Genomic DNA, 23,265 nt, shown 5'->3' with positions numbered 1-23,265 from the left:
ATGAAAACTCCCACTGTTTCCCCAATGAGTATTGTTCATATCTGTGCGACTTAAAGTCTCAGTGACTTTAAAGTAGTTCCTGCACTACTTTGGTCTGACTTTCATGCACTATGAGGGCCATAGACTTCAATGTAAACCCTCAAAAGTCGCATGAAAATCGCGCCTGAATTATATGAAGCACGCACAGGCACATGGTCAAAGCCAAAGTTGCATTCTTCCAAAGTCCCATCAAAGTCGCACAAGTTTGAAGTCTTAGTAAATCAGCCACATGTTATCAAAAGGAGTACTTTCTGGAATGATCATCCGATCCTTGCTTTCTTACACTGGGCATATGCAACCAGAGAAGTCTGAAAGCGGGAATTCTAATCGGGCATGCTTGCTCCAGGTCAGGGGCAGTGGACCCACCAAATGGGTAATAGACTGGCATCCCCAGCTTTGTGCGATCTTCAAGGCATGTGACAAAAGGGTGTGCAAATCACAAAACTGGCTGAACAGAGTTAGAAATCTTTTGACACGTAGACACCTAGTTATAAAAAGAAAAATTTTGAGCGAATGCCACAAGCACGTGCCCAGTGGTCATGAATTTTGTCCATATTTTGCTTAATATATGTGGTGCAGTGAGCTCAGGGAAAGGGCAGTGCTGAAACCAGGGACCTTGCCGTATTAGGTTCAATATTAGTGATAGGTGCTTCTATTAAAATCTAAGTTGGGGGAGGGGGGGGGGGATTTTGTCATCATATTCTGGGCATTTTAGGGCTAATGGACCATGGAGGACATGTACCCATTGCACAAAAACAAAACAAAAATATCTGGAAGGTAAAGAATAGTAAGACTTTCATGGACAGCAACATAATGCATAACGTAGCAGAACTCCAAGTTCTTATTATATTATGTTCTTATTATATCATTAAGAAGGTCGTTTTGGCTGTGACCCCTGATTTTTATCCAGTGGTGAAAAGCTGGTGAAAGTAGCATCCACAGAGGATCGAAGGAGCTTTGATTGCAGGGCCAGAGGCGTAGATAAGGAGGAGGGTCAGGGGGGTCCAAACTCCAATTTTGTATCTATGGTGATTTTCTATGTTTATCTTGATATACATTGCATTTATTATGTTATATCTATGCTTACTCTCTGTACTTTCTCTATGTACCAAATAAAAATCGTTTGTAAACAAAAAAATACCATATGTTCCTGCCAGAAGATCAAACCATACGTTCCTGTCCATTGTGTAGCTGTAAAATAAAAAGATAGACCTGCCTTGCCTCGGCACTGTTTTGTCCTGCAGAACCTGCTTGCCCTTTACTACCACCTCCATGTGCAGAACCTGTGCCCCTTCCTTTCAGCCTGCCAAATAGTCTTCTACACAGACCGTCAGCTCCCCCCTAAACTACACCAACACACACTGACTAACGGCTACCAGGAACCCCCCTTGTATAGTGAGGGGGTGGGCACATAACAACCCCCCCCCCATTATCAGCCTGAGCCAGCTTACCTAAGTTCAATGGCCAGGCACTGCATTATGGTTACACGGAACTTGACAATGTTCCACAGTACTTTGCCAGGACCACAAATTTTAAACCCACTGGCTCTACCACAAGCACATGGTAGTGGTGAACTCCCATCAGTCTTACCTATAAGGCTCCAGTAAGGAGTTAAAGGCTACAGCGGGGTTAATAATGGGGATTACGGCTGATGAGAGGTAGCAGAATGCATTGTGTGTGTGATCTGGGTGGGGTATGTCATACTGGTTGCCAGGTACCTATAATGTCCGTAATGAGGATCAGCCAAGATCCATATAAGCCCGACCTCTCTTTGAACTCACAACTCACCCAACCGGTCTGTACTCCAACCCTGCCTTCAAGAAAAATATACAAGAATGGTCTGGTGCCACCAGTGCTGCACCTCTATCCCTAGTAATACATATAAAAAAAAAAAAACTATGCCCTGGGACTTTGAGGTACCACACATGGCTATTAGAGATAAAAGGTCTATACAGTTGTCATTTTTCAGCACATACAATAACGGCAAGCCGATTAGTAGAAGTTTGAATAGATGACACATGCTTTAAAACTGGAAACTGTCAATACAGGATTGGAAAAAGCCATATAAAAAAATAAAATAAAACTTGACACGTTTCGTGATCCACCGCTCACTTCCTCAGGAGTGGACGCACATAAAACCTGTCTATAGAACATCAGTTTTCGAATATACCGCATAGTAATACATGGTATCTAACAAACCATAGGGGGCATCATAGAAGACCCCTTATTTACACATCAGCGGAGCCTGAACACCACAAAAACCATTCCCATCCGGTGGCAGTTAGGTACGTCTGGCCCGGGAGCTTTAGGAGCGGAACCAGGGATGACTTACAGTGGAACAGATGGAATGTAGATGCAGCAAGTGTAGAATATAAAATATGTCCATACATACAATCAAAAGTATTGAGACACCTGCCTTTACACTCATAAACTTTAGTGACATCCCGGTCTTAGTCCATAGGGTTCAATATTGAGTTGGCCCTTTGCAGCTATAACAGCTTCAACACTTCTGGGAAGGCCGTCCACAAGGTTTAGGAGGGTGTCTATAGGAATGTTTGACCATTCTTCCAGAAGCGCATTTGTGAGGACAGACACTGATGTTGGATGAGAAGGGCCTGGCCCACAGTCTCTGCTGTACCTGTGAAATCAATGGGGGGGGGGGGGGGGGAAATCACAAAAAAATAAAAATTGTATCAAAATAAAAAATTTTTTCGGTGGGATGGGTGCCCCTGAATGGCAGTCCCTATATTGGGGCAATAGCTATGGACCCCACCTCCCCCATAACATTCAGGGGATTGCCATTAGTGGGGGCTATAGATATGAACTCCTTGCCTCCTCTGTGTCATCTAGGGAATGGCCAGCAGAGGGGGCAGTAGATTAAAACCCCGCCTCCTCCATTACATCCAGAGAGGGGGCAGTAGATACAAATCCAGCCTCCTCTGCATTTTCCAGGGGGCAGCCAGCAGAGAGGGTGGTAGACATAAACCCCACCTCCTCAATGACATCCAGGGAAATGGCCAGCAGAGGGTGCAAAAGCTATAAGCCCCGCCCCCTCTAACATTCAGGGAAATGGCCAGCAGAGGCGGCAGTAGCTTTCAACCACGCCTTCACTATAGCATCCAAAAAATGGCCAGCAGAGGGGTCGGTAGATATGAACCCACCTCCTCTAATAAGTAGGGGAAGGGCAGCGGGGGAGGGGGGGGGGCGGTAGATATGAACCCAACTCCTCTAATACATAGGGGAAGGGCAGCAGAGGGGGCGGTAGATAGGAACCCACCTCCTCTAATACATAGGGGAAGGACAGCAGAGAGGGTGCTACTGGTAGTTATGAACCCACCTCTCCTAATATCTAGGGGGAAGGGCAGCAGAGGGGGCGGTAGATATGAACCCACCTCCTCTAATAAGTAGGGGAAGGGGCGGTAGATATGAACCCAACTCCTCTAATACATAGGGGAAGGGCAGCAGAGGGGGCGGTAGATAGGAACCCACCTCCTCTAATACATAGGGGAAGGACAGCAGAGAGGGTGCTACTGGTAGTTATGAACCCACCTCTCCTAATATCTAGGGGGAAGGGCAGCAGAGGGGGCGGTAGATATGAACCCACCTCCTCTAACATCTAGGGGAAGGGCAGCAGAGCGAGCTGGTAGATATGAACCCCAATATCTAGGGGGAAGGGCAGCAGAGGGGGCGCTACTGGTAGATATTAGGAGAGGTGGGTTCATACCTAGGGGAAGGGCAGCAGAGGGGGAGGTAAATATGAACCCACCTCTCCTAATAGCTAGGGGAAGGGCAGCAGAGGGGGTGCTACTGGTAGATATGAACCCACCTCTCCTAATATCTAGGGGGAAGGGCAGCAGAGGGGGCGGTAGATATGAACCCACCTCTCCTAATATCTAGGGGAAGGGCAGCAGAGGGGGGTGGTAGATATGAACCCACCTCCTCTAATACATAGAGGGAAGGGCAGCAGAGAGGGTGCTACTGGTAGATATGAACCCACCTCTCCTAATAGCTAGGGGAAGGGCAGCAGAGGGGGGTGGTAGATATGAACCCACCTCCTGTAATATGTAGGGGAAGGGCAGCAGAGGGGGCGGTAGATATGAACCCACCTCCTGTAATATCTAGGGAAAGGGCAGCAGAGGGGGCGGTAGATATGAACCCACCTCCTGTAACATCTAGGGGAAGGGCAGCAGTAGATATGAACCCACCTCCTGCAATATCTAGGGGAAGGGCAGCAGAGGTGGTACATATGAACCCACCTTCTCCATTATCCATTGCACAGCCAGCAGAGGGGCAGTATATTATATATAAATCCCCCCACCACCAACATCCAGGGGGTGGCCTCCAGATGGGGTAGTAAGGTTCTTAAGAGGATCATAGGAGTTGGGGGGGGGGGGGGGGGAAGAGGGGCATTAACAGCATAAATTAGGGATCCTTCAACACGCCAAAGCAGAGATAGCACAGTGGGCGGAGTTGGGAACTCCTCTGACTCTCTTTCATTTGCACTTTCAGGAAACCTCGTACAGTTCAAGGCTTTATTTTTACTTTTGAGACCATTCAACAAAAGTCCAATGAGAATAAAACCCATTCAAAAAAAATACCAATTTTCACAGTCTTATTCAAGATTCAGGAAGGTCCACTTGAGGGGGGGGGGGTCAGATGATACCTAGTACCTATCAAAGCTAGGTAGGGAATCTAAATCAGCACTTCACCCATAACTGATGGTCTTTGATGGGCTCACTCAGTAGCTTCTGATCAGGCTGAATCCCCTCCCCCGAGGTAGGTGGAGTTGTGAACGCGGCCGCACAGACCGTAGATAAAAGCAGCCAGTGAATCAGCTTGTAATATCAGTTTTGGGTGGAGCGCCCCCTAAAAATTCCTCGTGGGGAAAAAAAAAAAAGAGGCGAAGCTACGCTGCATCATATAGAGTCCCGCTCGGCGTTCTTGGAAATCATCCGCCGCAGGTCATCGGGGAGGAACCGGATCATGCGCCACCCCTCCTCGTCAGATAAGTTGCGTCCCCCGCGGGACTGGTAGAAGGAGATGGCCGGCTGGTTCCAGTCCAGGACAGAGAGCTGGAGACGGGCGCAACCCAGAGACAGGCACAGCTGAGGAGGGAGAGGAGAGACAAAGTGAGGACCGGCACAGCCACCATTATAACATCAGCTGATTTTACAGCAACCAGAATATAGAGACCCCCCTCCCCCTCCCCCTCCCTTCAAGGGATCATCCTGTTACTACAAAACCACACTAAGTGGGGGGGGGGTCTCGTGTCCATCTGAGTGTATTACTCATATTCCCAGATCTGGGGTCTGCATATCACCCCCATTATAATTCTTATATTACAATGTGGGAGGGGCCTACCTGTGAAAGTGTCCACAACTCCATCCTCTCCAGGTCAGCCTGGCCACTCTCCTGGGGTCTCAGTGTTGCTTAACACACACCCCATTTGTTCAGCAATGATGCCAATTTCAATGACTGACATGCCAACCATTGCACCCCCTGGTGGCTGCAAACCTCAACACAGAATATCGCTATGAAAAATATCACCTTAATCCCCCCCCCCTACCAAATTGATTTGGACCAGTGCACAAAGCAAGGTCCATGAAGACATGGATGAAGGAGTTTGGGGTGGAGGAACTCGACTGGCCTGCACATAGTCCTGACCTCAACCCAATAGAACAACTTTGGGATGAAATAGAGCGGAGACTGTGAGCCAGGCCTTCACATCCAACACAAGTGCCCTGACCCCACAAAAAGCTCTTCTGGAAGAATGGTCAAACATTCCCATAGACCACAGGTCTCCAAGCTGGTGGCCCTCCAGCTGTTACGAAACTACACGTCCCATGAGGCATTGCAAGGCTGACAGTTACAAGCCTGACTCCCATAGGCAAAGGCATGATCAGGCATGAACAGCTGGAGGGCCACCAGTTTGAGACCTGTGGTCTATGGGAATGTTTGACCAAACTGGTGGCCCTCCAGCTGTTCATGCCTGATCATGCCTTTGCCTATGGGAGTCAGGCTTGTAACTGTCAGCCTTGCAATGCCTCATGGGACTTGTAGTTTTGAAACAGCGGGAGGGCCACCAGTTTGAGACCCCCTGCCATAGACACCCTCCTAAACCTTGTGGACGGCCTTCCCAGAAGAGTTGAAGCTGTTATAACTGCAAAGGGTGGACCAACTCAATATTGAACCCTACGGACTAAGACTGGGATGCCATTAAAGTTCATGTGCGTGTAAAGGCAGGCGTCCCAATACTTTTGGGAATATAGTGTATATGGTGGCAATGAGAAGATCAGAAGAATTCAGACTTTCAGAGTGTTTCTCCAGAGATAATTGGTACAGGAAGTAGAAGAAAAAATACCGGACTGACTGGAAGAAGACAATGGGGACTCTCAAATTACGACCTCTGCGTCCCGTCTCCAGGACACTAATCCCCCTCCCCCTTCTCTTCCTCTTCACATTTATACAATTCAGAATTTCATGCTCAGCTGGCCTGGTGGGGGGGAGGGGAGGGGGAGGGGGGGGGAGTTATAGATGAGGAGGGACCCCCAGCATTGAAACTTTTAAAGGGCCCTGTGTCTAATCAGTATCTCAGGGACAAATCCTCAAGAGATTCATAATACAGAAAACGCAGGGGGACCGCTGGACCCTAACCACAGTCCCCGCAGGGGGACCGCCGGACCCTAGCCACAGTTCATGGATTTAAAAATGGGAAATACTCTGTTTGCCCACTAGATGGTGCCAAGCACCATAAGAATTTCCTATGACACTTATTGCCACCTAGTGGGCAAATGTGGGAATTCCCACTTTAAGTCAATGAAAAACCTTTTGTCCTGCACAGGAGAGGACTTAGTAACATTTGTTTGGGGGGGGAATTGTTTGCTTCTTTTCCCTGTTCACACAGAACAAATGCACACGCACCTTTACTGGGCAAACGGCTATGCAATTTTTTTTTTTTTTATTATATAAAGCAAGACACCCCCTTCGATATCGGGTGCTGATCTGCCTATAGAATGAGCTGCTCTCTTTCTATTGGCTGCCTGACCGCCTTTGACTGCCTGTAAGAAAAAGTACACAAAAATGGGGGCCAGTATTATATACAGTAGATTTTTTTTACTTTCTTCAATGCAGGGAAGGAGGCGGGGGGGGGGGGGGGTGAAGCAGAGGAGCTGGGCCAGCAAGGACAGTCATTAAGAAAGAAAGAAAGAAAGAAAGAAAGAAAGAAAGAAAGAAAGGAGCAGGGTTCCCCTTAAAATCCATACCAGACCTGAAGGGCTTGGTAATGAACCCATGCTCTTTTTTTCAATGAATTTTAACTATATTGGCAAAACCAGACAATTCATTACAGCCGCGATCAGTTTTAAATGACATTTTTTTCCTTTAGAAATGTTATTTTGCTGTGGTATGGTTCTAAACACGGGAAAAATGTGCCACTTTACAGGCATACTATAAGACACCCCCAGGCATGATAGTTAAAGGAATATTTCACTTTTATTGTTTCACTTTAAGCATTATTAAAATCACTGCTCCTGAAAAAGCTTCAGTTTTTAAAAATTTTGCTTGCATTGATCCATGTCCCCTGGGACAGGACCCGGGTCCCCAAACACTTTTTGACACCAACTTGCATATTAGCCTTTCATTTTTTTTTAGATTTTTCATGGACTTTAATGCATCACGCATCTCTATAGAACCTCTTAGCTGTCAGTAACAAAGCAGGTTGGACTAGGTGCGCACGCCTGTGCACACAGCTTGTTCTCCAATGGAACGTCGTTCTCCAATGGAACGTAGTTCAGCATTCTCCCAGCAGGGGGTGACTGCGCCCAAGATTGATACAAATTACAGATTGTGATCAGCAATGTCTTTTTTTTAGGTTGCCATTGCTGATTGCAGTCTGAAAGTTAGGACTAGTAGCACACACCCATTGCAGGCAGCTAGTTCTCCAATGTTATGCAGATTGGCATTTAACCAATAGGAGTCACTGCTCCCGAGATTGATAAAAATTACAGACTGCGATCGGGGATGGCTTTTTATTTTTATTTATTTATTTTTTTTCCTTCCCTTTTTTTGTTTTTAAGTTGTAATAAAACTGGAGCTCTATAGAACCCTTGGCTATCAGTTAGGACTAGGAGCGCACACCTGCACACGCAGCTAGTTCCTCAATGGAATATACATTAGTAGTTTCTTAGTACGGTGCACAGCGTCTGACAATTTGCCGGTTACACTCTGGGCAGGTTGGGGCCTCTTCCAGGTTGTAATAAGTCCAGGCCATGAACACTACCCATCTCTACAACCCCCCCCCTCCTCCCCCGGTCCGCACATTAAATATTACCCCGCGTGTATTCTAAAATATAATTATATATATATATATATATATTTTTTTTTTTTTTTTTTATATGGAGTGCACTTACCTCCGCTGTAGCCGTCAGCAGCTTGGAGCCGACGCCTTTACCTGTCGGAGACAAGAAGGGTCAGTATATGGAGGAGACGCCATGTACTTATATATGTGAGAGGAAGGGACCTATAAGGATCTAGCTGTCAGTGCTGCACATAGGGGCCCGGGAAGGAGAAACAAAAAAAAAAAAAAAAAAAAAAAATTATATATATATATCCTGGAGGGATAAAAACATGCATCTTACATTATGACATCATATTGAGGTGTGGGGGGGGGGGGGTGTGATCATGTGATCTGGATGGCTCTCCTTCCCCCCCCCCCCCCCCCATTAGACATGTGTATTTCATTTAGTTCTGAATTTGTTTAAACATTTGGACAAAAAATTTGTTAATTCTAAATTCCTAAATTTCGCATTTGGAAATCCGAAAACAAGAATGAAAATCTGAAATTTTGAAATAACGAACATATAATAACTATTAAACTATAGGAATTGGAATTTTCCTATCAAATTTGGCTGTTTGTATAATGTAACGAGTACGCCGTTATCCGAAGTTACGAATGCCATATCTAAACGAATGGAACCACAATGATCTAATAATATTATTTAGTACCCCGTTTCCCCGAAAATAAGACCTAGCGTGATTGTCAGTGATGGCTGCAATATAAGCCCTAGTTAAAGTCCTTGTAGGTCTTATTTTCAGGGTAGGGCTTATATTACAGCCATCATTGACAGTCACGCTAGGTCTTATTTTCAGGGAAACAGGGTATTAATTTGTTACATTAGATTTGTTTGGATACGGCATTCGTTATTTCAGATAAAATTTGTATCTGTTACATTCACAAACAGCCAAAATTTGAAAGGAAATTCCAAAACCTATAAATTTAACTACTTGCCGACCGCCAATATATGTCAGCACAATGGCGGCAGTGGACAAATGGGCGTACGTGTACGTCCCCTGTAATTGGAGGAGCTAGCATGGGGAATGTGTGCCGTGTACAGCTTGACCGTACCCGTGGGACCGGCGATCACGGAGCGGCAGAACGGGAAGAAGAAAGAAGAAGAAAGAAAGAAACACACCATGCAGGTGATCAAATACCACCAAAAGAAAGCTCTAGTTGTGGGAAAAAAAAAGGAAGTAAATTTTGTATGGGAGCCAAATCGCAGTTGTCAGTTAAAGCAATGCAGTGCCGAATCACAAAATGTGCTCTGGTCAGGAAGGGGGTAAAAGCTTCCGGTGCTGAAGTGGTTAAAAGTCATTTCAAATTTTCCTTTTCAGATTTTCGAACTTCCGAAATAACAAAAAAACAAAACAAACAAACAAACCACACACACACACACACACACACACAACAACCCCAACAATACTAAAATGAAAGAATTTTTTGTCAGTGCACATGTCTAACCCCTCCCCCAAATCATAAATCCGGTATACTCCACCTCTGTATGACGGCATGACATAGAGGTCCTCTAGGTACAACGATCGCCCGTTCCACGTGCTGTAGCTGTAGTAGGACAGAGCGTAACCCACCAGCCGTGGGCCTGAAAACATAAGAGTGGGCCCAGTTTATATTTCATATTCTTTGAATGAGGAACAGAAAAAAAAAAAAAAAAAAAAATTTTTTATATATTATATATATATATATATATATATATATATATATATATATATATATATATATATATATATATATATATATATATATATATATATATATATATATACACACACACACACATATATACACACACACACACACACTATTAAAGGCAAATAGTCTGTGCACTTTGCAAATGCAGTTGCACTATTTTTTTCCCCCAGAGCTTAGTGAATGTGGGAAATCAGCAGAACTTCACCTAATTCACCAAGCTCTGGTGAAATGGAGTGCAACTGCATCTATCTGAAGTTGGAGCCATGGGGCGGAGAACAGAGGCGAGGCGCCATGGAGTGGGGCGGAGAACAGAGGCGAGGCGCCATGGAGTGGGGCGGAGAACAGAGGCGAGGCGCCATGGGGTGGGGCGGAGAACAGAGGCGAGGAGCCATGGGGTGGGGCGGAGAACAGAGGCGAGGAGCCATGGGGTGGGGCGGAGAACAGAGGCGAGGAGCCATGGGGTGGGGCGGAGAACAGAGGCGAGGAGCCATGGGGTGGGGCGGAGAACAGAGGCGAGGAGCCATGGGGTGGGGCGGAGAACAGAGGCGAGGAGCCATGGGGTGGGGCGGAGAACAGAGGCGAGGAGCCATGGGGTGGGGCGGAGAACAGAGGCGAGGAGCCATGGGGTGGGGCGGAGAACAGAGGCGAGGAGCCATGGGATGGGGCGGAGAACAGAGGCGAGGAGCCATGGGATGGGGCGGAGAACAGAGGCGAGGAGCCATGGGATGGGGTGGAGAACAGAGGCGAGGAACCATGGGGTGGGGCGGAGAACAGAGGCGAGGAGATGTGATGAGTAATGCTCATTAATGTACTCACATTCTCGGATGAATTGAACTATATTGTACTATTTCTGATGAAACAGAATGATAGACTGAGAATTCGGCTTCACACTATTCACTCTTTAGTGCTGATCCTCTTTTGTTTCATTGTTTGACGTTCTTCCTTCATTTGTATCATTTATGTGAAAGAAACTTTGTATCAGTTATGACAAACATTGGGATGGAAGCAGAAATGGTGACAAACTGCCCTCTACTGGTTAATTGTGTGTACTGCATCCTTCCCAGATGTGTATGAAGCACAATGATAGAATGCCCTGCTGTCATGGAATAATAATTAATATTAATAATAATAATAATAATAGAGCCACTCCCACAATGAGTACATTTGCCCCATCTGATACCTTCTGCTGTTTTCTGTTCATCTTCTGCCTCGGCCACTAAGCAGCGGAATAGAGGGGAGGGCTCCTCAAATCCGTCACGGCGCAGCCCTGTGTAAGAAAAATAAAATAAGAAAAATGGGGAGCGGTAAAATATGGATGCCAATCTCTAAACTGAGTCTATGCAAAGTACACAGGAGTGGTGCATGTGTAGAAAATCTATCATTAGGGCAAAGGCAATATAGGAGGTACGAGGGGTGGGGTTGGGCACAGGGGTATAAATAGGTACAGCACAGGAGGTTTTTTTTTTTTTTTTTTTTTTTTTTTTTTTTAGGAAAAAATGGCGACAGGGCTAAATGTCACCTAACCCAACAGATTTTTTTCCAATTTTCTGATTGGACGATCCGATTATCCCAAATATGTGCAGAAAATTATATCTGACCCGGAACATTCCTCCCTCTCTCCAAATACCCCAAAGTGGGTGTCGTCAGCCATCAATAACGAGATTGCAACTCCACCTACCTTCCGCTGTATTCTTCACCTGATCCGACAACTTCTCATAGTCCGCCAATTCCTGGAAAATACAGATATAAAATTAGCTGAAGTGTAGTCCACAATTTATGCCACTAGATGTCCCCACTTGTCCTTATTTAGGGTCATGTTATTTATGTATGAAGCCCCGCACTGTAGGGTTAGCATGTAGTTGCCAATTTCGACCACTAGATGGCCCCACTTGTCCTCCTTTTCCTTATGTGGAATCATGTTAGAAGTTCTCTATGGGGCAGTAGGGAAAGGGAAAAGAAAAGAGGAGAAAGAAAGAAAGAGGAGAAAGAAAGAAAGAAAGAAAGAAAGAAAGAAAGAAAGAAAGAAAGAAAGAAAGAGGAGAAAGAAAGAAAGAGGAGAAAGAAAGAAAGAAAGATTTCAAGGTAAAAAACCTCAGTTGGCTCTGAGGAAGAAATGCATAAGCCTTCTGGATCTCTGCCTCCCATGTTGATGCACTATGGACTGACCAATATGTTATCATGTGCAGTACAGTGCCTTGCGAAAGTATTCGGCCCCCTTGAACTTTTCAACCTTTTGCCACATTTCAGGCTTCAAAGATAAATCAAATTTTTATTTTTTGTGAAGAATCAGCAACAAGTGGGACACAATTGTGAAGTGGAACGAAATCTATTGGATTTTTGAAACTTTTTTAACTAATAAAAAAATGAAAAGTGGGGCGTGCAAAATGATTGGGCCCCCTTGCGTTAATACTTTGTAGAGCCACCTTTTGCTGCGATTACAGCTGCAAGTCGCTTGGGGTATGTCTCTATCAGTTTTGCACATCGAGAGACTGAAATTCTTGCCCATTCTTCCTTGCAAAACAGCTGGAGCTCAGTGAGGTTGGATGGAGAGCGTTTGTGAACAGCAGTTTTCAGCTCTTTCCACAGATTCTCGATTGGATTCAGGTCTGGACTTTGACTTGGCCATTCTAACACCTGGATACGTTTATTTGTGAACCATTCCTTTGTAGATTTTGCTGTATGTTTGGGATCATTGTCTTGTTGGAAGATAAATCTCTGTCCCAGTTTCAGGTCTTTTGCAGACTCCAACAGGTTTTCATCCAGAATGGTCCTGTATTTGGCTGCATCCATCTTCCCCTCAATTTTAACCATCTTCCCTGTCCCTGCTGAAGAAAAGCAGGCCCAAACCATGATGCTGCCACCACCATGTTTGACAGTGGGGAAGGTGTGTTGAGGGTGATGAGCTGTGTTGCTTTTACGCCAAACATATCATTTTGCATTGTGGACAAAAAGTTTGATTTTGGTTTCATCTGACCAGAGCACCTTCTTCCACATGTTTGGTGTGTCTCCCAGGTGGCTTGTGGCAAATTTAGACTTTTTATGGATATCTTTGAGAAATGGCTTTCTTCTTGCCACTCTTTCATAAAGGCCAGATTTGTGCAGTGTACGACTGATTGTTGTCCTATGGACAGACTCTCCCACCTCAGCTGTAGTACTCTGCAGTTCATCCAGAGTGATCATGGGCCTCTTGGCTGCATCTCTGATCAGTCTTCTCCTTGTCTGAGCTGAAAGTTTAGAGGGACGGCCATGTCTTGGTAGATTTGCAGTGGTCTGATACTCCTTCCATTTCAAAATGATCGCTTGCACAGTGCTCCTTGGGATGTTTAAAGCTTGGGAAATCTTTTTGTATCCAAATCCGGCTTTAAACTTCTCCACAACAGTATTACGGACTTGCCTGGTGTGTTCCTTGGTCTTCATGATGCTCTCTGCGCTTTCAACAGAACCCTGAGACTATCACAGAGCAGGTGCATTTATACAGAGACTTGATTACACACAGGTGGATTCTATTTATCACCATCAGTCATTTAGGACAACATTGGATCATTCAGAGATCCTCGCTGAACTTCTGGAGTGAGTTTGCTGCACTGAAAGTAAAAGGGCCGAATAATTTTGCACGCACCACTTTTCAGTTTTTTATTTGCTAAAAAAGTTTAAAATATCCAATAGATTTCGTTCCACTTCACAATTGTGTCTCATTTGTTGGTGATTCTTCACAAAATTTTTAAATTTTATATCTTTATGTTTGAAGCCTGAAATGTGGCAAAAGGTTGAAAAGTTCAAGGGGGCCGAATACTTTCGCAAGGCACTGTGTGTGTGTGTGTGTGTGTGTGTGTGTGTGTGTGTGTGTGTGTGTGTGTGTGTGTATACACATTATATATTTTTTTTTATTTTATTTTTTTATTATCTTACATTTTTTTTTTTCTTAAGAAAAAATTGTGTTTCGTGATGTGGTGGTCTATTGATGGATGTTGTCAGTAGAGCAGTGGACAGTGTCAGTTTATTTTTTTATTCTTTTTTCAATTCATACAATTTAATTTCTCTTTTTACATTTTTTTTTAGGGGATAGGAGGTTTGCAATGGATCGAATCAGTGGACAGTGTAAAAAATAGATAAATATATGCACACATACACTTTTTTTTCCCCACAATACTTTTTTTGGGGGGAGGGAGGGGGAGTGGCCGGTGTTAGTGTTTTTTTTCCCCATTATGTTTACAATTACATTTTCAAATATTTATTAACATCCCCCTTTGACACAGGAAAAGGGACTGAGGACACTGATCCCTCAGTCCCTTTCTCTGCAGCCACAGCTGCACTGGAGACAGAAGCTCCTCCCCATTCTTAGACGGCAGCAGAAGGAACAGTTTACAAATGCTCATTTATGAATGGACAGATTTGCTGATTTGGTTCATTCAGAAAAGGAAGGAGCTGGTAAACAACATATATACTGGCTCCTTCATCTGCTCTCCATCCTGACAGATCCAGGATGAGAGGGGAAACTGTAGGAGGATGCAGGGAGCTGGAGGAGGGCACAGGGGCCCAGAGATTAAGGGATATTCGCTGGACAGTGGGGGAAGATCAGGGCGGCAGGGGGGAGTTACAAGCACCGATCTCAGTGAAGCAGCTGACAGCTGTGGAAAAGGGAGGAGGAGGAGGAGGAGGAGGAGCGGCTGTCAGCTGCTTCATTGAAAGCCACACAGATCGGTGCTTGTAACTCTCCACACGGCGGCCCGATCATCGGTGAGGCTGCTCGGCCACCCCTGCTGAGCTAAGGACACTGGGCCTGGTATAACAGGGCTGGCTGTACTGGCTTATTAGAGGCCCTGCCAGAGACAAAACCAGGGACAGTCTTGTCCCCAGACCATTTGGTCACCCTACTATACCATAGAGCCCAAAAAAGTGGATCCAGTCTTTGTTGGGCTCCATGATCAGATGGCTGGTCGATCGGGACTCGCAGTGGTACAGGAGATTTCGGTAGTGCTGTGGAAGGCGGCGGGAGGGGGGGGGGGGGGGGTGTCTCATCCCGATGCTTGTAAAAGCAATACAGTGGCTAGTTAGCCACTTGGATTGCTTTTACAAGGGAGCCGATCGTTGGCTTTAAAACATGGTAGTGGGGGGGGGGGGGGATGTGTTCTGGACATGCAGGTGGTTAGACGCATGTAGCTAGAGCTCCTGGCCTGCACCTGCCTTGCCCGGCTTACATGACTCGTAAATCTCTGATGATTATGGTATGCCCACTGTCAGTAAATGAAAAACGAAGGGGGGGGGAGAAAAAAAAAAAAAAAAAAAAAAAAAACAGACAGCTAAAACCAGCGCAGGATTGAATGTTACTTCCCCAGATGCCCAGGCCACCCCGAAACATAAGGTGGCAGCCCCAGGAGGACCCCCACCCGCAACCTCTTGCCCACACTCACGTGGCCTCGCCAGGCGCTTTGTGTGACTCAGACTCCTACTTGGTTGTTCCACAGGATCTCCCATCCACCTCTCGGAACCCTTCGCTGCAGCCCTGTCCCTTCAAATGGATGCTGGACTCCGAGCCATTCTCCAGGCCCTCCCGACCAATTCGAACATAGAGCTGCTCATAGGCGCCTGGAGGAGAAGCACCGCAAGGACTTACAGGTAGTTAGAGAAGTTAAATCCCTGTCCACCAGGTTAACTACAGGGGAGTACTCTATAGTGGCACTGAGCCAGCGGGTGTTGGTGCTGGAGTCCATACAAGAAGCCCACATAGACGCCGCAGTATCCCTACAGCTCCATCTTGAGGACATGGAAGATAGGAGCAGAAGAAACAATCTGGAGGATTAAAGGCCAACCTGAGGCGATAGGTCCTGAGGACCTACCAAAAACAGCCACTGCGATCTTCCAGAGAGTCTCCGGAGATGCCCTCCCTAGCCAGGTAGAATTTGATCGAATTCACAGAGCACTGGGACCCCGCTCTATTGACCACAATAGACCGAGAGATGTGATCTGCAGGCTGCACAGATACACACTCAAGGAGACAGTCCTCAGAAAAGCTTAGAACTTTAATGCACACTCATAAAAAAAAAAAATAAAAAAAAAAATAAAAATAAAAATACTCCCAGACAGTTTAAGAGCCACATTGCAACGGTGGGCTATGCTTTGCCCCTTTCTGGACGAGGCCTGTCGGTCAAAACATCACATACAGACGGGGATACACCCTCTCTGCCACCTTGCGCAGAGACCAGTGCTCCTTTACACTGCGATCGCCAGGAGACCTGCCAGCCCTATTTTCATTCCTGGGGCAAACTCCGTCCCAGTACAGAATTGTCTGATGTTCTTTCCCCGGCGACGGGGCTTGTTCGGGTTTGGTTTAAAGAAAAAGTGGTAACTCTACTCTAGACCCAGATTCTGGAAGTTAAATGAAAGCCTCCTGGAAACCCCCGAAACAATGGAAGAGAGGTCGAAAAGAACTAATGTCTGTACTTTCAGACTAATAAACAACCTGACTGCCATGTGGGGGATCCTTTGGGAGGTCCACAAGGGAGTTATCAGAGGTATCCTCATTAAGCATGGATCCAGGCTCAAAAGGCAACGCGAGGAGAAACTTTTGTCCCTTCTCCACGACATCCACAGGGTGGAGGCGCATAAACACGACCTGATCCCAGCGCTTGAAAGGGACCTCTTATCTCTCCGCAAACAGACATCAGACATATTGAGATACTGAGCTAATGAAACCATACAAAAGATACAGAAGACTGCGTTATGAGTCTGAAGATAAATGTGGCAGAAAGCTAGCCAGATCGATCTGGGAACAAAAACTAGCCTCATCTAGCGCTCAGATTATTATACCCCAAGGCCAAAAAGCAGCACTCCTTAAAACATATTGCCCAGGGCTTTAAAGAAGTTCAAGAATTCTACTCTTTTCTGTACAACCTGCCAGACCAGTCCCCTTCCCAGATACAGATAGAAGACTACATAGCCTCCTCTCAGCTCCCCCAGCTGACCCCTGGAGGTATGGGTGATGAGTTGGAAGCACTAATTACTTTAGAAGAACTACAGAATGCACTTAAAATTTCAAAGACAGGCAAGGCCCCGGGCCCCGATGGTTTTCCACTTCAATACTACAAACAATTACTACCACTCCTGCCCCCCCCCCCCCATCTAGTAGTAGATCTGTTCAATGGACTGGGGTACGAAATACTCTTCCTTAGAGACACCTTAAAAGCCCATGTCATGGTGATCCCCAATGAAGGTAAAGAGCTTGCTGTGGCAGCTATAGACCTCTCTCTTGAACTGTGATCTTAAAACGGTTTACAAAAATTATTGCCACGCGAATTACACAAAATCTACAACCTCCAATTCACCTTGATCAAGGGGGATTTCTTCCAAACTAGAGACGCACGCGATAATGCGCTTAAAAAATATTGAATCTCATCCACACGACACAGGAGTCAGACCCCCCCCTTGCTCTAATAGGAACGGATGCTAAAAAAAAAAAAAAAAAGTTCGACCCCGTGATCTGGTGATTCACGTTTGCCATCCAACGTCACATTGGCCTGGGAGAACATATGCTACAGTGGGTCACCAAGTTATACTCCAACCCAACGGCTCAAGTGAAAGCCAGCCAATGGGATCCTTTCCGACCCCTTTCCCAAAACAGAACAAGGCAGGGATGCCCATTATCCCCCCTGCTCTTTGCCCTCTCTCTCTGGAACCCTTTCTGTGTGCGATCCAACTACCCCGGATATCTCTGGGGGATCAGGTAGGGAACAGACAGCATACAATTTCCGCTTATGCCGACGACTTGATCTTCTCCCTCACTAACCCCTCCGTATCACTTGCCAACCTTGTTCATGAATTTGATGACTATGGAAAGCTTTCCAACTTGCGGATCAATTTCGTTAAATCAGAAGCTATGGGAGTGGGGGTCCCCCTCCCGCGCTCCTCAGAACCTTACAGCTAAAAATTTTAATTTGAAGTGGACAGAGACAGCCCTAAAATACCTGGGAACACATATCCCACCTAACTTATCTAGGGTCTTTGAACTCAACTACCCCCCCCCCCCTCTCCTGACCAGAAACCATAGCCCGTTAGAGATGCAGAATCGAGGTCTACATTCCTGGTTCGGAAAAAGATGCAATCTTTTAAAGATGTATATCTTACCCAAGTATCTACATCTCAAAGTATTTCAAACAGGTCTACTCCATATTCATTAAATTTATCTGGGCGCACAAGAGACCACACACCCCCCACTCGCTTCTATCCCTAAACAGTTCGGTGGTATTGCCCTTCCGGACGTTCTAAAATATTACCAGGCAGTTCAAATAGGACGCCTCATAGACTGGAACCATCACTCCGCTGGAAAACTCTGGCTACAAAATGAACAAGCACAGACGGACGTTCCACTAAACAGAGTGCCTTGGCGCTTTGATAATCTACCATCATCCTTAAAGCTGCATTCCCCCGATTGGCCCTACAGTACGTAGCTGTGCACATATATTTACAAAGACCTCTCTCTTGACCATGGATTTACCACTGTTGCCCATCATTGGGAACCCTTGGTTCCCCCCCAGCCTTAGAGATCAGAATTACTCTACGAAATAACTGTTTGGGCATCGCACTTCCCAGTGGCAGGGGGCTGGACCTCCATTGCCTTATTAATGGAATCTACCGGCACCTTCTGTTTGCCGTTCTGGAATGCTCTACAACTCCATCACTTTCTCCACTTGATACCGATTCTGGGAAGATATGGTAGATGTCTAGCCACATTTGGAGGAATATTGCTCAGACGATGGGGGTATTGCCGCAAGTGCTCTCAAAAACATATAGCCTACTGATTTCGCCACCAGAACACTGGAAACTACCCTGGCTGGAGAAACGGGAGAAAGAAATTAACCATACATTCACGCTCAGCCAACGACAAAATATTGTCAGGTTGTCCACTAAGATTCAGGAGACTAATTAAAATCCTGACGAGGTGATATCACACCCCCCGCAGATGCTCCATAAAATTTTACCCTAAGACGTTGGAGATGCCAGGAGGGGAGAGGTACGATGTTTTACACATATTTTAGTCCGCTGCGAAAATAGAATCATACTGGTAGGGATGAGCCGAACACCCCCCGGTTTCTGTTCGCACCAGAACCTTCGAACGGACCTAAAATTCGTACGAACTTTAGAACCCCATTAAAGTCTATGGGACTCGAATGTTTGAAATCAAAAGTGCTAATTTTAAAGGCTAATATGCAAGATATGCAACAGACAACACCAGCAATAAAGGGTAGATACAGGTGTATACTGTGCTGGAGGCACACAACACTCACTAATTCCTGTAGATGCCTGTATTAGAGAACACCAGCAATAAAGGGTAGATACAGGTGTATACTGTGCTGGAGGCACACATCACCCACTAATTCCTGCAGATGCCTGTATTAGAGAACACCAGCATTAAAGGGTAGATACAGGTGTATACTGTGCTGGAGGCACACAACACTCACTAATTCCTGCAGATGCCTATATTAGAGAACACCAGCATTAAAGGGTAGATACAGGTGTATACTGTGCTGGAGGCACACAACACCCACTAATTCCTGCAGATGCCTATATTAGAGAACACCAGCATTAAAGGGTAGATACAGGTGTATACTGTGCTGGAGGCACACAACAACACTTTAAGATGCCTGAGAAAAGAACACACTGTCCGTTCCCATCTAGCTCTTTCCCTGCACGCCAGAACACACTATATAAGGCCTCCAGCGTGGCGGCCTTGTGTAGTGTGGGGCGTGTACTAAACCCCCTGTGCATCCTGCCTGTGGCCAATTATGGCTCTCCTCACTGCCCGCGCTGTGATTGGTCAAGCATGCCGGGTCACAGTGCATGCTTGGCCAATCATGAGCCAGCAATGCATTGCGATGGCGCAAGTGCATTGTGGGGCCGTTCATGCCACACGAATTTGGTGCGAACGGTCCAAAAAGTTCTGAATTCGCCGAACAGATGATCGGCCGATGTTCAAGTCGAACACCAAGCTCATCCCTACATACTGGAGGGAAGCAAGGAACATTGTTCAAAAATTCACAGGATTACAAATTCTCGAAAGACTCAGCTTTTTACCCATTATGTATCGACCATCCAAAAAAAAAAAAAATAAAAAAAAAAAAATTATATACATTTTTTGACACCTACTAAATGCAGCTAAGACATGCATTCTTCTAAACTGGAAGAAGCCAGCACCTCCCACTGTTGGATGTTGACTCCACAAAGTGGAAGAGATCAATAAAATTTAAGGAGATCTCACACTTTCAGCACAAAACAAGTTGTGGAGACTGTGGAGCATGTTTATCCTCTCTAAAGAGGGTCTAAACCTACTCGGCCCATGAATGTAGAACATTTATATCCTACAGAGCCTCATAATGGGCACAGCGGGTGTACAGACCCGGGAACCCAGCACAGGGATGGTGGAAACTCCTCATAATGGACACAGCGGGTGTACAGATCCAGGAGTTCAACAGAGGGATGGTGGGAACCCCTCATAATGGGCACAACAAGTGTACAGACAAAGGAATTCAGCACAGGGATGGTGGGAACCCCTCATAATGGGCAAAGTCAGTGTACAGACCAGGGAACTCAGCACAGAGTTGATGGAAACCCTCATAATGGGCATAGCAGGTGTACAGACCAAGGACATCAGCACAGAGAGGATGGGAACCCTCACAATGGGCACAGCGGGTGTACAGACCCAGGAACTCAGCACAGGAATGGTGAGAACCCCTCATAATGGGCACAAGGAATGTACAGGCCCAGAATCTCAGCAACAGGGATGATGGGGACTCTCATAATGGGCACAGCAGGTGTACAGACCTGTAAACACAACAGAGGGATGGTGGGAACCCCTCATAATGGGCACAGCAGGTGTACAGACCCAGGAACTCAGCCCAAGGATGGTGGGAACCCCTCATAATGGGCACAGCAGGTGTACAGACCCAGGATCTCAGCCCAGGGATGGTGGGAACCCCTCATAATGGGCACAGCAGGTGTACAGACCCAGGATCTCAGCCCAGGGATGGTGGGAACCCCTCATAATGGGCACAGCAGGTGTACAGACCCGGGAACCCCTCATAATGGGCACAGCAGGTGTACAGACCCAGGAACTCAGCCCAGGGATGGTGGGAACCCCTCATAATGGGCACAGCAGGTGTACAGACCCGGGAACTCAGCACAGGGATGGTGGGAACCCTTCATAATGGGCACAGCAGGTGTGCAGACCCGGGAACTCAGCCCAGGGATGGTGGGAACCCCTCATAATGGGCACAGCAGGTGTGCAGACCCGGGAACTCAGCCCAGGGATGGTGGGAACCCCTCATAATGGGCACAGCAGGTGTGCAGACCCGGGAACTCAGCCCAGGGATGGTGGGAACCCCTCATAATGGGCACAGCAGGTGTACAGACCCAGGATCTCAGCCCAGGGATGGTGGGAACCCCTCATAATGGGCACAGCAGGTGTACAGACCCAGAAACTCAGCACAGGGATGGTGGGAACCCCTCATAATGGGCACAGCAGGTGTACAGACCCAGGAACTCAGCCCAGGGATGGTGGGAACCCCTCATAATGGGCACAGCAGGTGTACAGACCCAGCAACTCAGCCCAGGGATGGTGGGAACCCCTTATAATGGGCACAGCAGGTGTACAGATCCAGGAACTCAGCCCAGGGATGATGGGAACCCCTCATAATGGGCACAGCAGGTGTACAGACCCAGAAACTCAGCACAGGGATCTCACCAATGGAGTCCTGGAGAGATAGAAGAGACTGTTGAGGATTTAATTCTTTTTTTACCATGAGATATCAGTTGTAGGAGGAGGAGGGAAGCCCCCCATATAAGATCCATAGACTCTACTAATCATACAGGGCCTCCATCTCACATTTCCAGGGGCAGATGGTCTCTAGGAGTCCAGCATTAGCTGTGGTTGGAATTCCATTCATACTTCCAGCCATGTGCTCGGAGTGGGCACGGAGAGGAGAGAAGAGGGAGAGGAGAAGAGAGGAGAACTCCTGTTGGGGGTCATCTGCTGCCTTTCTATTAGGAATATAAGTCCCATCATCTCACCTGGATCATCCGCATGATTTCCTCGCAGTCCCCCGGCTCCGCCGCTCGCACCTTGTATCCGGCCATGGTGTCGCTCACATATGCCGTATGTACGTACACTCACTGCCCCCACCACCTCTGCCAACCAACCCTCACCGCCTTCCCTGGTCAGAGTCCATCCAGACTTCACCAGAGTCTCACTCCTCCTGTCACACACTTGTGTACGATGACCTCATTGAGAAGTAACCCTTTGTTGGCAGCCACTTCATAGGAGATCAGATCATAGAGAGGAGTGTCAGAGGAAACCTTGTATCCAATGATCTGAGCTTAGCCCCTCCCCCCACGGAGAATTTAACCGCTTGTTGGCAGTTCACTGCTGAGGAATCTGCTGCCAGCAAAGAAGACGGGGATTCCATTCATCTATACCAGACCCCGATCCTAGATACACTATATTTTCAAAAGTATTGGGACACTTGCCTTTACACACACATGAACGGTAATGGCATCCCAGTCTTAGTCCGTAGGGTTCAATATTGACCTGGCCCCGCCCTTTGCAGCTATAAGAGCTTCACCTCTTCTGGGAAGGCCGTCCACAAGGTTTAGGAGGGTGTCTATGGGAATGTTTGACCATTCTTCCAGAAACACATTTATGAGGCCAGACACTGATGTTGGACGAGAAGGCCTGTTTTGCTGACCCCAGATCTCTCCATAAAGAGGACCTGTCATGTTTTCCATTGTGGAGGAGAGATGTGGTTTCTTACTGACTTCAGATCTTTCAATAAAGAGGACTTGTCATGATTTCCAAAGTAGAGGAGAGGGATGGGTTCTAACTCATCCCAGGTCTATCCATAAAGAGGACCTGCCATGCTTTTCATTGTAGAGGAAAGATGTGGGTTCTTGCCGACCCCAGATCTCTCCATAAAGAGGACCTTGGTGACCTCAGATCTCTCTTTAACGAGGACTTGTCATCATTTCCATTGTAGAGAATTCATGTGGTTTCTTGCTGACCCCAGATCTCTCCATAAGAGGACCTGTCATGCTTTTCATTGTAGAGGAGAAATGTGGGTTCTTGCTGACCTCGGATCTCTCTAGAAAGAGGACCTGTCATGTTTTCCATTGTAGAAGAGAAATGTGGGTTCATGCTG

At 46.6% G+C, this 23,265-nt stretch overlaps 1 protein-coding gene across 1 annotated transcript; it reads right to left on the bottom strand.

Moving 5' to 3' along the window:
* Positions 1–4,557: 4,557 nt before the first annotated feature.
* On the bottom strand, positions 4,558–22,430 carry LOC143962024 (thialysine N-epsilon-acetyltransferase-like). The gene is made up of 6 exons (XM_077471365.1): positions 22,142–22,430; positions 11,760–11,811; positions 11,262–11,348; positions 9,870–9,971; positions 8,448–8,488; positions 4,558–5,144 (listed from the first exon to the last, which is right to left on the bottom strand). The coding sequence occupies exons 1-6, from the start codon at positions 22,205–22,207 to the stop codon at positions 4,956–4,958; spliced, it is 537 nt and encodes a 178-aa protein (XP_077327491.1). The 5' UTR covers positions 22,208–22,430; the 3' UTR covers positions 4,558–4,955.
* Positions 22,431–23,265: the final 835 nt, after the last annotated feature.

The sequence above is a fragment of the Lithobates pipiens genome, unplaced genomic scaffold, assembly GCF_037356315.1.
Source record: "Lithobates pipiens isolate NorthernLeopardFrog02 unplaced genomic scaffold, aLitPip1_a1.2 Scaffold_8, whole genome shotgun sequence".
In the NCBI taxonomy this organism is placed as follows: domain Eukaryota; kingdom Metazoa; phylum Chordata; class Amphibia; order Anura; family Ranidae; genus Lithobates; species Lithobates pipiens.
This window is presented reverse-complemented; position numbering and strand designations above follow the sequence as displayed.

Coding starts and splice junctions, on each gene's coding strand:
- LOC143962024 (XM_077471365.1), bottom strand. CDS start 22,207: ATGGCCGGATACAAGGTGCGAGCGGCGGAGCCGGGGGACTGCGAGGAA. Junction 11,349..11,759: donor GGTGAAGAATACAGCGGAAG/GTAGGTGGAGTT, acceptor TTTCTTACACAG/GGCTGCGCCGTGACGGATTT. Junction 5,145..8,447: donor TGCTGACGGCTACAGCGGAG/GTAAGTGCACTC, acceptor CTCCCTCCTCAG/CTGTGCCTGTCTCTGGGTTG.